Raw genomic sequence first — 15,946 nt, 5'->3', positions numbered from 1 at the left:
ATGTGAGACATACCACATCCACTCAATTTTCAATGTCTTCCAATCCTACTTGAGTATCCAAGTAGGTAAAGCAGATATTCTAAACCCCCTTTTCCATCAAAGCCAACATCGTGTTTAATTAAAATTTGACAATTTTCAAAATACACATATTTTTGTGATACAGAGCCATATTTCATGGATCTAAGTAAGAAGATACGGGAAAAAACCCAAAGAATTCTAAAACAAAAACTGACCTAAGACACCTCCGAATTACTGTGTGCCGCGGCAAAACTTAACACAATTATATCGTGAGCCAGGGTTTCAATGCTGTCATTCTGCCTGATTCTAACCGAACGAACTCAACAATTTCTACACAGGTTGTCAGTGGAAGAGATCTTTAGATAAGCAATTGTGAAAACGGGTCCATTTTGTATTTAGGAAGCACTAGCAACAATCAGCTTAACATTTTTATAAAAGAATAATACCGTGAGGGTTTTTTTTTTTACTTTTTTTTAAAGAACTAAATCATTCATAAATACTTGACTAAAGAAAGCTATTTCCCAGAATGTTTCCTTAAATAAAACCAAAATATATTTTATAAGGGTAAAACATTAAGTTGCCTAAAGTGAACTTAAATGCTCCTAGTCAGAGCAATCTTCTTTCTTGTCATTTCCCTATTTCCACCGTTTTCTGCAGTGCACATTTCTGAGCTGAGGCTGTATTAGTTTATCCTACCACTATCTCCTTTTCACTAGTGAAAAACGAGAAAGATCTTCAGGCTAACCAAACAAATATGAGAGGGGTGGGGGAAAAGGGGCGCGAGGTGGCGCAAGAACAGATGGAAAGAAGGTAAGAGAGTTGTTTTCTTAAGGCACTAAGGTTACTCCTCAACTCCAAATGCTAAGATTTAATCGCCAGTGGAGCAAGCTGCTGCTCCACTTCTTAAGACAATGCAACCCTCCTTTCTACCTCTTCCCCTACTCTCCTACCCGCAACCGCCTTCCAAAACAAACAGGCACAACACACCCCATCCCATAACCCTCCTTGCCCCTTCTGTGCCCACTAAACCAACCTGCTGGATAACAGCTCCTCGCATACGTCTCACTCAGACAAAAAAGCGACGGCGGCACGGTGGGGAGTTCCCACCACCTCCTGCCACCCCGAGCAACCCGCAGAATGACAGCCCCAAGCCCAGAAGTTTGTAGCAAAACGATTCCCACCCCACCAAAAGGGAAGACCGAATTACAAGAGAACGGGGATGGGAGGTGGGGAGGGCGACGTGCGTGTACATGCAGGGAAGGGTCCATCACATGACAGTACAAGAGGACCAGAGTCGTCCCGGCGTCCGCGAGGAGGAAAGGGGGGCGGGGGGAGAAGGGTGCCGTCGCCATGGCAACACCCCCCATCCGTCCAGACTTCCAAAGAGGGAGGAAGAACTTCAAATCCCAACCGTCAGCGCTCGAGCAGCTCCTTCTTAAAGGGGTACACACAGCGCCGCCGCCGCCGCGGTCGCCGCCGAGCGCGAGAGGGCAGAGTTGGGTGCCCCCGCCCCTCGGGCGACGCCCCCGCCGCCCCTCGCCCCCAGCCGGCCCACCCGCGACCCCCGCCCCGCGAGCGCCCGGGGGTCGCCCCGGTCCTAGTCACCGGGAACTCGGCCGCGTCTACCCGCCCGGCCCCCGCCGGCGAGAAGGGGGTGTGTGTGCGCCCGGCGGGGGCGCGGACCAGCCCGCCTTCCTCCCGCCGGCCCTGCCCGCAGGCTCCCCTCCGCCCCGGCGCCGACCCACCGGGCCGCTGCCTCCCCCCGACAGGGTGGACGGCGGGCGGCGAGGGGGCACCGCGGAGTTTCGGGGAGAGCGCGAGCCAGAGGTTTCCTCGGGGGCTCGGCGAGCGGGTCCGAACTAACAGTTCCTGAGAAGCCCAAGAGCTGAGAAGGGAAGGAGCGTGAACCGCGCAGGGCGAGAGCCCCCAGACAAAAGGCAAGCGCCGGGGCCGCCGCGCCGCCGCCGCTCCCATCGCGCTCCCCCATTGAACTGACCCGAACGAGAGACTGAACTAACCCCCTCAGCCACAAACTCCTCGGGCTGCTGCAGCCGTCGCCGCGCGGAGCCGGGGCCCCGGCCCGTGTCTCTCTTACCTACACAGTGCATGAGGCGGTGGCGCCAAGAGTCGAGTTCCCGCCGGAATCCTCTCCTCTCCGCCGCGCACCGAGGGCTCCGGCACTGAGCGGCGGCGGCGGCGGCAGCAGCGGCGGCGGCGGCAGCGGCCATTCTCTCTCTTCCCTTGTCCATCTGCGTCCCGCGTCACGCGCCCTCATTTACATACGAGCGGCGCAGGCACGAGGCAGGGGCGCGAGCCCTCGGCGCGAGCCCCGGAGCGCGCACCCCCCGGAGGGGGGGTTGATTGACACGTGTCACTACCTTCCCTCTGCCCTTCCCTCCCCCTCCCACCACTCCCTCAGGGAGAGGCTGGGAGGGAGCGTGAGGAGAAGGAAGCAACCTGCCGCTTCCGCTGACCCCGCCTCCCCATCCACTCCCATCTCCCTCCTCCCGCCGGAGTTTACTCAAGCAAGCCATACTGCTCCCACCGCCCGCGAAAATCCTGAGCGGGAGCGAGAGCCTCGGAGCCCGGCCACAAACCAGCGTGCTAATGGAGCGGACTAGCAACGCCTCCCTTCTGACTTCGCGACGCGACTCAGGCCGCCTGGAGACTTCACTTCCCAGGCTCCGTTGCGCCGGGGTCCCGAAGCGGAGCTTGCCGCCGCGACGCGATGCCTGCCGGTCGTTGTAGTCCAGCAGGGATGGACACTCACTAGTTGTCTCACACTTGGGCTTGCAGACTGGCCTCTGACTTCTTTGCGCTGTGCGACTTGTGGGTTTAGCCTCCAACTCGCCATCAGGATTGCGCTGCCAGCGTCGCCTGGTCTGACCCAGCCGTCTTACATTCTCTGGGCTCCCAGACAGAAGAGCGGTGGAAACCGCCCGAGTTGTCTGCGCTTTGTGCTTTAAGTCTTGGAAACTTTTGGGGGTCACTGTCATCCTGCCACCGGGATGACAGGAATAGAGCAGGAATAGATGCAGGAATACAGCAAGCTGGCCATTCGGCCGCATCAGAAATAACTGCCAAACATCCAGAGGGAGATGCCAAAGTGACTTCAGTTCCAGGGCAAAGAGATCTCCGAGAGCGAGAGTATTTACAAGGATTAGGAAAAAAGAGGCTTTTCATAGAAAATTATTTACGGGGGGGGATTGGGTGTGGCTAGGTGAAAACTCCGAAAGGGGAAACTGTTATGTTCCACAAAATGTAAACTCCCGTAGGACAGCGACCCACTGAGACGGCTGTACCTTGACATCTCTCACTTCTCTGACTCTAGTACAGTGCATGGCACGGGATTTAGCGTTTTACAAATGTTATGGAATAAATTCTACGCTATGCTAGAGAAAATATTTCTTCAGAGAGAGAGAGAAAACTTTTGATTAAATATAAACTCCAATGACATTTTTTTACTTTTGCACCAGAGTGTGCATGAAGTTCTGTATATGTGCAGGGGTCAAGCCAAAGCTAAGACACCCAAAGTTTGCTGAGAAGTACTGTGTATTACTGGAAATGTATGCCCAAGTCTGTGGACAATACGTTTTATTCTTCTTGGAAACTCCTATGCATTCTGAGTTCAGTTCCACCCTCCCTGTTTTGTGGCTTATCCTTATTGGCTTTCTGGATTGCTTGCTTGCTTCCTTTTTTTTTTTCTTCCTATGAAAAAGTGTTTCATTGTTCATTACCTCTCAATAATGAAGATGTAGTTTTACATTTTCACAAAGAAAAAAGGATGAAATTTGAATTTCACAGTCACCCTTCCCAGAATGGTCATAGTTGGAGGAGCAAGTGAAATCACTTGTGAAGATGCTTTTGGAATGATCAATGGATGGATTCAGTTACAGAGTCCACTCATATTACAGTTGCCCAGATGATCAGCTTTGTAGGTTTCCTGATCACTTTTACAGTAATCTACATTAGTTAGGATGGGCTCGGTTATGGTGCAGTAACAAAAAATCTAAAACAGCAAAAAATGGTATTTCCTGCTTATCTGACTGTTCATGGGGGGCTGCCGGGTGGTGAGGGATGGGAGAGAGGGAGGACTGCAGATGGTTCTCACCAAGCAACCAGATGACTTAAGGAGGCTCCAATCTCTAGAATGTCCCCACTTTCACGATATGCAGAAAGAACATGCATGGCAAACTGGTTCTTCCTGAAAGTTATACAACTCAATTCTACTCCCATTTCATTGACAAAAGCAAACCATATGAGCGTACTATCTTTCAAGGAGCAGGGAAGTATAATTCTTTTTTCTCAGAAGGTAGATAACCCAAATTTACAGGTAAACTGCACCAGTGATTACTGCAATCCATTCTTCTAGTCATCAACCTGTAGTTCACTCAACTTATGATACAGACTACATTCACTCCTATCACACATGAGACAATTCTAACATTTTCATTCAGTAAAGGCATTAATCTCAAAGTTCAACATCTCTGGGTGAATCTTGGTAGTCCCTTATTAAAACAGGATAAAACTTCTTTTGTGAAAGATAATCTATCCTCCCTGGTTACACACACACACACACACACACACACACACGCACACACACGTACTCAACAAACAGTGCTGGAATAGTGACAGAATAACCATGGTAAACATTCCTATTTAGAAAGGGGAAGAATGGGAGACACACATGAATAGTTCTAGCAAATATTTTACCACAGCTAGCATGGATTGCCAACTTTCCAGCTACTAACAATAGTTTCCTTGCCACCACCCACTGAGTTTCTAAATCACAGCTACATATTTTAGGTTTTCTGTCATAACTATACCTCCTGGGTACCAATTTCTACATTAGTCAGAATGGACTAGGTTATGGTTTAGTAACAGTAACCCAAAATCTCAGAGGTTTAATACAAAGATCCATTTCTTTTATTTCAAGTTTTATTTAAATTCTATTTAGGTAACGTGTATGGTAAAATTGGTTTCAGGTGTAGGATTTAGTGATTCATCACTTACATATAATACCCAGTGCTCATTACAACAAAGATTTATTTCTTAAACTATATGTTCTCTGAAAAGTATCAGGGAGAATGGGGAGAACTGTTCCATGTCCATAAAGGGACCCAAGTTTATGAAGCCCTACCATTTGGAAGCACCCTATGACAAGAAAAATAAGACGCTGAATCACAATCCAGCTTTTAAAAGCTTCTGCCAGAAGTGACATAGTTCCCTGGATGAAGTAAATCATGTGGTCATGCCTAACTTCAAAGGAGAGATATATCAGATAGCTTTAAGGGCATAACAAACCACTCCAAAACTTAATAGCTTAAAACCTCAACTATTCATTTAGCTCATGATTGTATGGAATGGAAATTTGTATTAGCCTTAGCCAGACACTTGTCCTGGCCTGGGCTGCGCTTACTTGGGTATTTGTGATTATCTGCCTGTCAGCAAGGCAGCTCTGTTTCTGAGGGTGAGCTGACTATCGGCTAGGACAACAGAGCAATCTGGCCAGGTGTCCCTTATCATCAAGAGGCTAGCCCTGGCTTGTTCACATGGTGGCAGTTACAGTATTCTAAGAGCAGCAAGAGAGCAAGCCCCAATACACAAATACTTTTTAAGTTTCAGCTTGAGTCCCATTTGCTCTAGTTCCAATGGCTAAAGCAAATCATATAGCCAAGCCAAGCATCAGGATGGTAAAATAGATTCTATGTCTTTAAAAAATATCTGGAAGACACATTCTAAAGGGGTATAGATAGGGGAAAGAAATAATTTGTGGCCATTTTGCAGCCTACTGCATATGGGAAAGTACAATGCTACCATGTCTTCCCAAAGAATGAGAATAGAAATATCAATGAACGGAACTAATGAATACCATTGCTGAAGAATTTCTGGGAGAAGGGAAAGATCATGGCCATATATAATGAAATGCATAAATGGAGCAATTTTTGGAAGTCAGCTTGACTTAGGAGAACAAAGAATTTTCCATAGCAAGTATCAGAGAGTATATTGTAATAGTCCAAGAACTTGACTTCAGGGTAAGCTCAATAAACATAGAGTCCTTAGTAGTCTAGCTGATTCACCCTTGTGTTCTCAGCATCTAGTGCTGTTCCAGGCACTTAATTGGTGCCTGATTTTTTTTTTTTATTGATTTGACAAATGTTTAGGATATCTATAAAGCCAAGGATAAAGTAAGGGTCACATCCCACACTAAAAATCTAGTTACTCACAAAGGACTTTTCATATAACAACAGATACATGATATGAAAATGTTAATGTTCTTTGGAAATATGTTTTTGTACTGCTATTTCCTACGTATATCATATAATTTATTAATTTCTGTGTAACAAACCAATCCATAACTTAGCGCTTGAAAGAGCAACCATGTGTTTTTGTTCAAAAGTCTACAGGTCAGATTGCAAGTTCTGATCTGGAGAGGTTTTTCTGATCTTGGCTGGGATTGCTAATGTGGGAAGCTGCCTGATCCAGAGTGGCCTCACTCTGGTCTGGAGTTTGGCTCCGTGTTTGCTGGGGTAATGGGAATGACTGAGCCATGTGTCCCATCATCCAGAGGCTGGCTAGATCTTATTTACCTAGTGGTGGCATGTGAAGCACAACCGTGGAGGAAGCACTAATGTGCAAGTGTTTTCAAGTCTTTGCTTCCATTGGTTGTTTTCTACTCTCCCATTGGCCAAGGCAAATCACATGCCTGAGCCCCAAATCTGAAAAAGAGAATACTAACAAAGGCATGGATATAGAAGGGTGTGAGCAAATTGGGGTCATTACTATAATCAAACCACCATAAATATCCACCCAAGTTCACTATTCTCTACCTAAAACTGATTAGCACATCTGTGGTTTTTATATAGTACCAAGTGTAGATATAAACTACTGGAAAAATTAAAAGTTTCTTGATTTATGTGACCATTTGGCAGTATTTCTTAATCTGGGGTACATTTTAGTAGAAGATAATTAAAACATACAAATAAATTGGAGTGGCTTGAAATACTCATGTTTCCATAGTAAAGAAATATAAAATTTACAAAGGGGTATGAGAAGAGTCATGTTTTTTGAGATACTAACCAAAAATGAAAGCTATTCTTGTACTTAGCAACAAAAAGAAACAGCCCGGTATACTAGTAGGATTGTAAAATACCTACTCAGTTGTGAATTACCAACATGTAGCACAAACATAATATACATTTTCTAATTTAATAAAACCTAAACGCTTTGTATGAATTAGATATTTGTAATTATAAGGCATAATATTCAATGCCTTAATTAACTATAAAATGATTCATAATTCTGAGAAGCCATTTTTTTTTAGTAAATTTTATTAGATGCTTTAAAAAAATCACAATTTACTATATTTCCTTTAGTTTTGAACTATAGTGCACTGCACTGATCAGAGATCTAAAAATCAAAGACAAATTTGATCAACCAATTATTTAGGGCATGGAACATAGCCCCCTTTCAGAAAATTTCTAATCAGCCACATAATCATATTATGCTAAATTTTATGCAAACATCTTAGATTCATCCAGGTTTATGAGCCAAAGATTTCTCAGCATTCTTTTTCTCATGAGAGTATGGACTCCAAGGATACCATCATCTCAGATATACATGCTGGTGCATTTAATTTCAATACTGCAGTTAAATAATTAAGAGATATCTAAAATAGAGGAATAATTTTGTCTTCTTGATGCATTTCCAGATACCATCAACATTTTTTTGGTACATTTTGTAGGGAACAAAGATAAAATTTCACAGCAAGGAATAAAAATTGAGGAAGCAGAAACAGTGATGCACTTCATTTCTTATATTATAATGTCTACCTATTTCCTATTTCAAGACTGTTCTTAATAGACATAAAAATAGGTATGATAGGTGATCCAGTATAGGTGCTATATCAGATATTTTTTCTTGATGTTCTTTGTTCAGTTCCACCATTAGGTATTCTTTAAGCATTACTATTACACCCTGTTACCATCTTCATAGTAAATATATTTTAGTTGGACACAATTTTCACTGTATTAGGAAGAGTCAAGCCCTCAACTGTCAGGATAACCAATAGTGAAATTAGGGTAAGCATGTTTTCTAATTTTTTTAAAAAAACAAAATCAGACACCTTTGAGTTTGGAATCTGAATTTAATACTATTTACCATATATTTTCTCTTGTACCCAGGCAGATGATAATAGGACCTGATCTATCATTACTCTTTTTGTGTCCACTTGAAACTACTCCCCCAGCCTAACTCAATATCACTTTCATTTTCAGCCTTTTAATAATTTCACTGTATTATATGCTTAATGGTGGAGATTTGAGCCAATTTAGTCCAATTGCATAGTTCAGTATCAAAGTCAAATAAAAATGTCACCTAGACTATTATAGTTTAGAGACAGTACAGATGATATAGGTCAATTCCCTATTGTTGCAGATACAGAAATTGAGGCCCAGAGAAGATTAGCAATTTGTGTATGTCACACAGCTTATAAGTAGTAGTACTCAAACTGAAGATCAGATTTCCTAATTTCTAATTTTGATTCTTTTTACAATAATAATAGCCATCATTTTTTGAGCATTTATTTGCATTATTAATTCACTTAACCTTTACCATAACCCTATGCAACAAGTACTGTTATTTTTTTTAAAGTTTTTTAATGTTTATTTATTTTTGAGAGAGAGTGGGTGAAGGGCACAGAGAGGGAGATAAAGGATCCAAAGCAGGCTCTGCACTGTCAGCACAGAGCCTGAGGTGGGGCTCAAACTCATGAACCTTGAGATCATGACCTGAGCCAAAGTTGGACACTTAACTGACTGAGCCATCCAAGTGCCACAGTACTGTTATTATTGTTCCCATTTCTCAGAGAAGGAATTAGAAATTGGCTCAGTGAGTTGAACTTATCCAACATCACTAAGTAGTTAGTGGTGGAGCTAGAATTTCCAACTCTGTCTTTCCAGATTTACCACTGCTTTATATTGGCAAGCAGAAAAGAAGGTGATAAAGCTGCCTTGTAAGGAATCAGAAATTGAGAAACCTAAACTTACCTGATTTTCATGAGGGAACACTGTTGATTTGGAAGAATATAGTGATACAAACACAAAAGTATCATCCTCCAGTATTTAATATATCAATCATTCAGCCAAACTAGGTGTTCTGTTGCCCCCCATCTGACACTTGCAAGCTGTTCTACTCTCATTGAGTTTGTTCAGTACCTCCAAACTAAGTACCTCCAAACTACTCCTTTCTGTGCTCTTGACACATTTTATTTATACTTTTTTTCATGGGTATTAGTATATTCCTCCATGTATTATCGTTATTTATGAATGTTTCTTATTGTTCCACTCTACCACCTTGAAGATTGTGAAGTCAAGGCCTGAGTATTCATCATTTCTGTATACCTGCGTTCTATACTTAGTTGGTACCAAAGAGACTTTTGTTGAATTGAAACGAAATGGTAACAAATTGGGATTTTTAGAAGAAAATATGAAAGATTTAAGACTTCTTTCACTCCCATCCCACCACCATTCTCAAGCCCTACTCATAAATTCAAACTTATTTTTCATTCTTGATGTCAAGACAGTGGCAAAAGGAGATGGTGTGGTTGCATTTTACAGAGATTATATTCGAAACCAAGAAATTAACATCATTTGGCATTTCTGTATGTTGAAACTCCTGATACAGAATAAACCGTAATGTCTCATATGAATAAAGTTCATTGATTTACTTACCAAAATGCCTTAGGGAACAGAAATATGAACAATTTACAAATTTGGAATTGTTTTTCCATGCTGTTGACAATAGCTAGGAATTGGTTCTCAGTTTCAACATATAAAAAATATTTATTTTGATATTAAAATAGTACAGAATGCAAATAAAGATGAGGCCCATGAAGTGGCCCAGCAGTATAGCTACAAAGTGAAATCCAGTGGATTGAAGTTTACTTTAAAATATTACCATAAAGAAGGTTTATTTAAACAGTAAATATGATAGTGGCCCATATTAATATCCACCTAGGGAACAGATGTGAAATTAAGATAGAAAAGAAAGAAGCAGTTAAATCACCTATGATTCACATTTATAAAGAAGATATGGGAATAAATATGTGAAGTTGGGATATTGCTTTAGCACCTTTTAACTTAGTAGTCAGTATGTCAAAATTGTATCATACTTGAAGATTTAAATTATAATATAGATTTAAATTATAATTAATAATCACTTATGCAACCATGGAAGTAAAGAACAATCTAATATTATCCTATTAGAGGCTTTCAAATTTAATAGGCAAAATGGTGTGATCTTATTCTTATGCACTAAAGTCATTAAGCTCTAAATCATAAACTTGAAAGAAAAAAGAATCTAAATATAAAACTCAGCAACAATTTTGAATATCATTGGTCTCCATGATTTCTTTCTCCTTTTCCCAAGGTAATAGAGACTTACAAGCAGAGGTAGAGGTGAGAGACAGGGCTAAAAGCCTGGAATTGGTTGGAAGATTGTGTAAAAAGCTGTGACAATCACCTCCTCCTCTTGACTGCCTCCGCACCAGGTACAGCCAGGCTTTATCCCAACTTCTGCAAGAGATAGGAAATTTATTCTTTGGAGAAATTGGACTGGAGAGATTGTGGATTTGAGGACAACAAGTGTGATAGAAGGAGGAGCTAAAGTTGCAGACTAAACACAGATTAAGTACAATTTTGCTAAATTTCCCCCAACTTGTTCTTACAATACTCAAAACTTTGATTTGTACCTTTTAGCAGGAAACTGGAGATTCTTCTCAAAAGAAATTCAGAAGAATCACAGAAAAGACTTACAAATGCTGACATTTGAAAATCTCCCCAGAGAAAACTGGCCTTCTGCCTGATCACACTTTAGTAAAGTCCATCAGTCACAAGCCTACCCATGTAGACAGAGCATCCAATAAATGTTTTAAGAGTTTCATTCATTCATAAATATGCATTCAATAGAAGTGTTGAGATAGAATATTTCTCCAAAGTAGTGTTAAAAAAATATGGAGAGGCACTTGGGTGGCTCAGTCGGTTGAGCATCAGACTCTTGATTTTAGCTCAGGTCATGATCCTGGGGTCGTGGGATCAAACCCTGTGACGGGCTCTACACTGGGCATGGAGTCTGCTTAAGATTCGGTCTCTTCCTCTGACGCTCTCCCCTACTCTCTCTCCCCCTCTAAAATAAAAATAAAATAAAATATATGGAGACAGACAATAGGAGATAAGAAAATTTCAAGGTCATTCCAGGAAGTACAGTATTTGACCAACAAGTGATGAGTTCCATGAGGAGAGAAAAGAACAAATGAGGAAAGAGTATTATCAAAGAAATAATAAAAGGAAAGTTCTCAGAACTGAGGGAAATGAGTCTCTAGATTATTAGGTTTCATTCCAAGACATAACCATGAAATTTCAGGATCCCAGGAATAACGAGAAAATTCTAAAAACTTCTGAGAATAAAAGTAGACCATGTACAATGGATAAGGAACAGAGCAGTATTGGACTTCTTGATAGATGACAATGGAGCAGTGTCTTCAAAATTATAACTAAAAATAATCTCCAATTTAGAATTCTGAAATAACCAAACTATCAGTCATTTATGGGAATAGAATAGAGGTTTTCAGGCTTGCAAGATCTCAAAACATTTATCTCCCATATACTCCTTTTCAGGATACTGCTGGAGGATGTGTTTCTTCACAACAAAGAAACAGGGAATCCAACATAAGGGAGAGGTCAAAGGAATTTTGAAGGTAAGGAAGGGCAGTCACAGATGAGAATTGAGAGCAAACCCTGAAAGCAAGTCCAAATGTGAGTAGGATGAGGAGGGATCCAAGAAAGAATTTCCTGAGACAAAAATGGAATAGAAATTATATAACAGGTTTGATTTGTGAAAAACTGGAAACTTGGAACACTATTGGAGAGAGCAAAAAGAACTAGTAACAGGCCCATAGATAACTTAGAAAATAGGAAAATAATCAGTGTCTGCCAGTCTGAATTTTTATTTCTGCTTCTCCAGTGACTAAAGTAATGCCTGGCATGGAAGAGGATCTCACTCAGTGCTTCCTTGATAGATGGACAGATGGATGGATGGATGGATGATAATGAACAAATTTGTGCCCTCCTCCATCAGCACTTAGCACAGTTACTTAAACATAGACAAACCTCCTTGAGTATTCATTGGACTGTATGAATGCAGATTGTTTACCTATTTGATAATCCCTTTACATTAGTCTTATTTCTTTGTTTTGAAGGACAGAAATTACATTTAAATTTGTTTGATCAGTAAAGGAATTTATTAAAATTCTGAAAAATTTCAGATGATAGCTTTAGTCATAGAATGAATCTAAGTACTCAAAAATAATCTGTTTCTGGGGTGCTTGGGTGTCTCAGTCAGTTAAGTGCACAACTCTTGATTTCAGCTCAGGTCATGATCTCACAGTTTGTCAGATCCAGCTGAGCCCTGCATCAGGCTTTACACTGACAGCATGGAGCCTGCTTAGCATTCTTTCTCTCCCTCCCTCTCTGCCCCTCCCCTGCTCGCTCTCTCTCTCTCTCTCTCTCTCTCTCTCAAAATAAATAAATAAACACGTTTAAAAAAAAGAAAAAAAAAGTTACAGCTTGCAGAACTCTGCAAGTAACTCTGTTACTGTCTCTTACCGCTGCTTTCCTCTTGGTTGTTTTCATTTTTAGATCAGATCTCCCCATATACTGGTTAAGGTGGCCATGAGTAGTTATAGACTTAATCCTCCAGATTACCAAACACCTCTTTTTTCAGTAGTTAGTCCAAAATCTAGAGCTAATTTACTGTTAACCAACTTATATCAATCTCCTGAGCCAATTATTGTGACCAAGGCAATGGAATATTCTGATTGGCTAGGCCTGGCTGACATAACCAATTCTAGCATCATGAATCAACTTCATTCTAACCACATGGACTCAGATTCAGGGAAAGATGGTTCCTCAAAGGAATACCAGGGCGCTATTAAGAGAAAAAGGGAATATAGATATCCAGACAGGCAAAAACAAATAGCCACTTTATTGAAAAAAATTTACCTACTTTGCCCTGACTTCTATTAGACACACAAATATTCTCACAAATAAGCCTTTTCAGAACAGAAAATAGTGTTTGAGAATGCTTGTTACATGTGGCTTTATTTTTTCTGTGGTGCCTGGGTGGTTCAGTTAGTTAAGCATCGACTTTTGATTTCAGCTCAGGTCATGATTTCACTGTTAGCGAGATTGACCCCAGTGTTGGGCTCCACGCTGACAGCACAGAGCCTGCTTGGGATTCTTTCTCTCCCTCTCTTCTTGTTCTTCACTCTCTCTCCCTCTATCTCTCAAAATAAATAAATAAACTTTAAAAATGTGATTTTATTTTTCCTTACATTTCATCTGATCATTCTCATTTCTTGGCATATAAATTGTGAACCAGTTCTGTTCAGTAGAAATATAATACGAGACACAATGCAAGGCACATGCACAATTACAAATTTTCTAGTAGCCACATTTAAAAGGTAAAAGTGAAATTAATTTTAAGACTATATGTTATTTAGTCCAATACATCTAAGACATCATCATTTCAACATATAATCAACATAAAAGTTATTAGTGAGGTATTTTATGTTCTTTATATATCCTAAATTCTTGAAATTCTATATGTATTTTACACTTGCAGCACATTTCGATTCAGATTAGCCACATTTCATAGTTAACATGTGGATAGAAGCTACCATACTGGGCAGAACATTTCTGGACTGTGAAAGCTTTTATATTCTATTAAGTAGAGTCTTTATTCTCTCCCTCCCCCAACAAATTTCTTCCCTTAAAACCTCTTTCCATTCTAGCCATCTTTTTTTCTCTAATAAAATAGTATAATGCCTCGAATAGGACAATGTTAATTTATTCACTGGTCTTATGATTTGGAAAAGGGAATAAAAAGAAATGTTCACATATTTTCTACTTTTCAAGAATAAGAGCTTAAATGACATGGCAAATCACACTGGTGCTTTCATTCAGCATAAGTTAAAGTAATATGAAACAGATGATCACATCTTGATGACAATTATGGTACTATTTGGCAGGAAGAAGGGAAGAAAGAATTTGGCCTGGTATCATTAAATAGCTGCCCAGATAGGTTCTACAAGGAATAGGGAGAGAGAAGAATCAAGTGGCTCGCGTGCAGCTAATGAAATAGTTGCATCATGCTATCCGGAAAAACTGAGTTGCCAAGATAGAATGAATGCCTGGTAGCACACCTCCATTTCTCCAAGGGGTCTGGTTTGCACATACTCACTTTTGAGAATAAACCTTCAGATGTGCTCTTTATGCATTTAAAAAGCAGACTCGTGTTCTATTATGAATCCCTTGATCTGTCTGAGGGTTTATTTTGGCACTTTAAAGATTATGCAAAACTTACTGCCGAAGCAGCATTTTCTTTTAAAGCATTGGTTGTAAAGCACTCTAAGTTAAGATAGATTTTTAAAAATGAAATAAAATAAAAAGCCCTCCAAAATGTCAACTACTTTGGGATGGATTTCTCATGACTTTCTCAGTTCAAACAAAACAGCAGTACAGACAGCTCTTGAACAATGCAGGGGTCAGGGGTGTCAACGCCCCTGCACAGCTGAAAATCCAAGTATAACTTTTGGCTATCCAAAAATTACTAGCCTATTGTGGACCAGAAGCCTTACAGATAACATGAACAGTTGATGGACATGTATTTTGTATGTTATGTGTATCATATACTTTATTTTTACAATAAAGAATGCTAGGGAAAAGAACATGTTTACAAAACCATAAGGAAGAGAAACTATATTTATAGTAATGTATTTATTTACTTTTTATTATTTATTTATTTTAATATGAAATTTATTGTCAAATTGGTTTCCATACAACACCCAGTGCTCATCCCAGCATGTGCCCTCCTCAATACCCCTTACCCACCCCCCTCTCCCTCCCACCCCCATCAACACTTAGTTTGTTCTCAGTTTTTAAGATTCTCTCATGTTTTGATTCCCTCCCTCTCTAACCTTTTTTTTTTCCTTCCCCTCCCCCATGGTCTTCTGTTAAGTTTCTCAGGATCCACATAAGAGTGAAAACATATGGTATCTGTCTTTCTCTGTATGACTTATTTCACTTAGCATAACACTCTCCAGTTCCATCCACGTTGCTACAAAAGGCCATATTTCATTCTTTCTCATTGCCATGTAGCATTCCATTTATTTTTAAAAATTCGTGTGTAGGTAGACCCATGCAGTTCAGACCCATGCGGTTTGAGGGTCAACTGTAAATATAAAAATGTGACAGAATTCCACTTTGCATACTTAATACAACTGGAATTTGTATGCAGCTACAAAAATACTGTTCATTTTTTACAGAAATATCTTAAACAACTTGCATTTGTATAAAGTGGATGATTTGGTTTTAAAATGTCAGTATTTAAGATACACCCCTTATCTTAAAATATATCTTTCAGTCATAAGCAATACCTCAGACATAAAAATTCCACAAACATTTCAGGCACCTAACATTTGTCAAGTGCTACTACACTAGGTAGTGGGTCTTCAGTGATAAGCCACAGAATCTGTTTTTGTAACCATGGCCTAAGTGTATAGTATTTGTTGTGGAGTATTTGTACACTTCCCTTTTAGAAGTTACATTTTGATTTCCCCTTGAAGACCATTCCCTCTCCTATTCCCAATTTATCTGCTTCCCATGGAGTTGACTCCATCTCCTGTGGGCAGGTGACCCAGGACTGGCCAATCAGAACATGGTGTTCCCCTGGCATAGTGATTGGCCCAAGTATAGCCACATTACCTGTCCAAGGCCAATGAGACACAGTGAGGTTTGGGAGAGACCCTTGCTCTTTTCCATGAGATGTGCTACACACATCTACCAGTTAACTACTTTGAGTTCGGGAGGGA

General features: G+C 40.6%; 1 protein-coding gene across 17 annotated transcripts in view; it reads right to left on the bottom strand.

The window, feature by feature from the left end:
- Nucleotides 1-2,543, bottom strand: part of LCORL (ligand dependent nuclear receptor corepressor like) — a 159,101-nt gene extending 156,558 nt beyond the window's left edge. For 9 of the 17 annotated variants that reach the window (XM_053217529.1, XM_053217530.1, XM_027042931.2 and 6 more), the window contains exon 1: nucleotides 1,052-1,528. In XM_053217529.1, the coding sequence (XP_053073504.1) occupies nucleotides 1,052-1,385 (334 nt within the window). In that variant the 5' untranslated portion in view covers nucleotides 1,386-1,528. Of the gene's footprint in view, nucleotides 1-1,051; nucleotides 1,529-2,113 lie in introns of those variants that run through there. The other 8 variants (XM_053217526.1, XM_027043396.2, XM_027043454.2 and 5 more) reach the window with 8 other exon arrangements.
- Nucleotides 2,544-15,946: the final 13,403 nt, after the last annotated feature.

The sequence above is a fragment of the Acinonyx jubatus genome, chromosome B1 (genome assembly GCF_027475565.1).
Source record: "Acinonyx jubatus isolate Ajub_Pintada_27869175 chromosome B1, VMU_Ajub_asm_v1.0, whole genome shotgun sequence".
Taxonomy (NCBI): domain Eukaryota; kingdom Metazoa; phylum Chordata; class Mammalia; order Carnivora; family Felidae; genus Acinonyx; species Acinonyx jubatus.
This window is presented reverse-complemented; position numbering and strand designations above follow the sequence as displayed.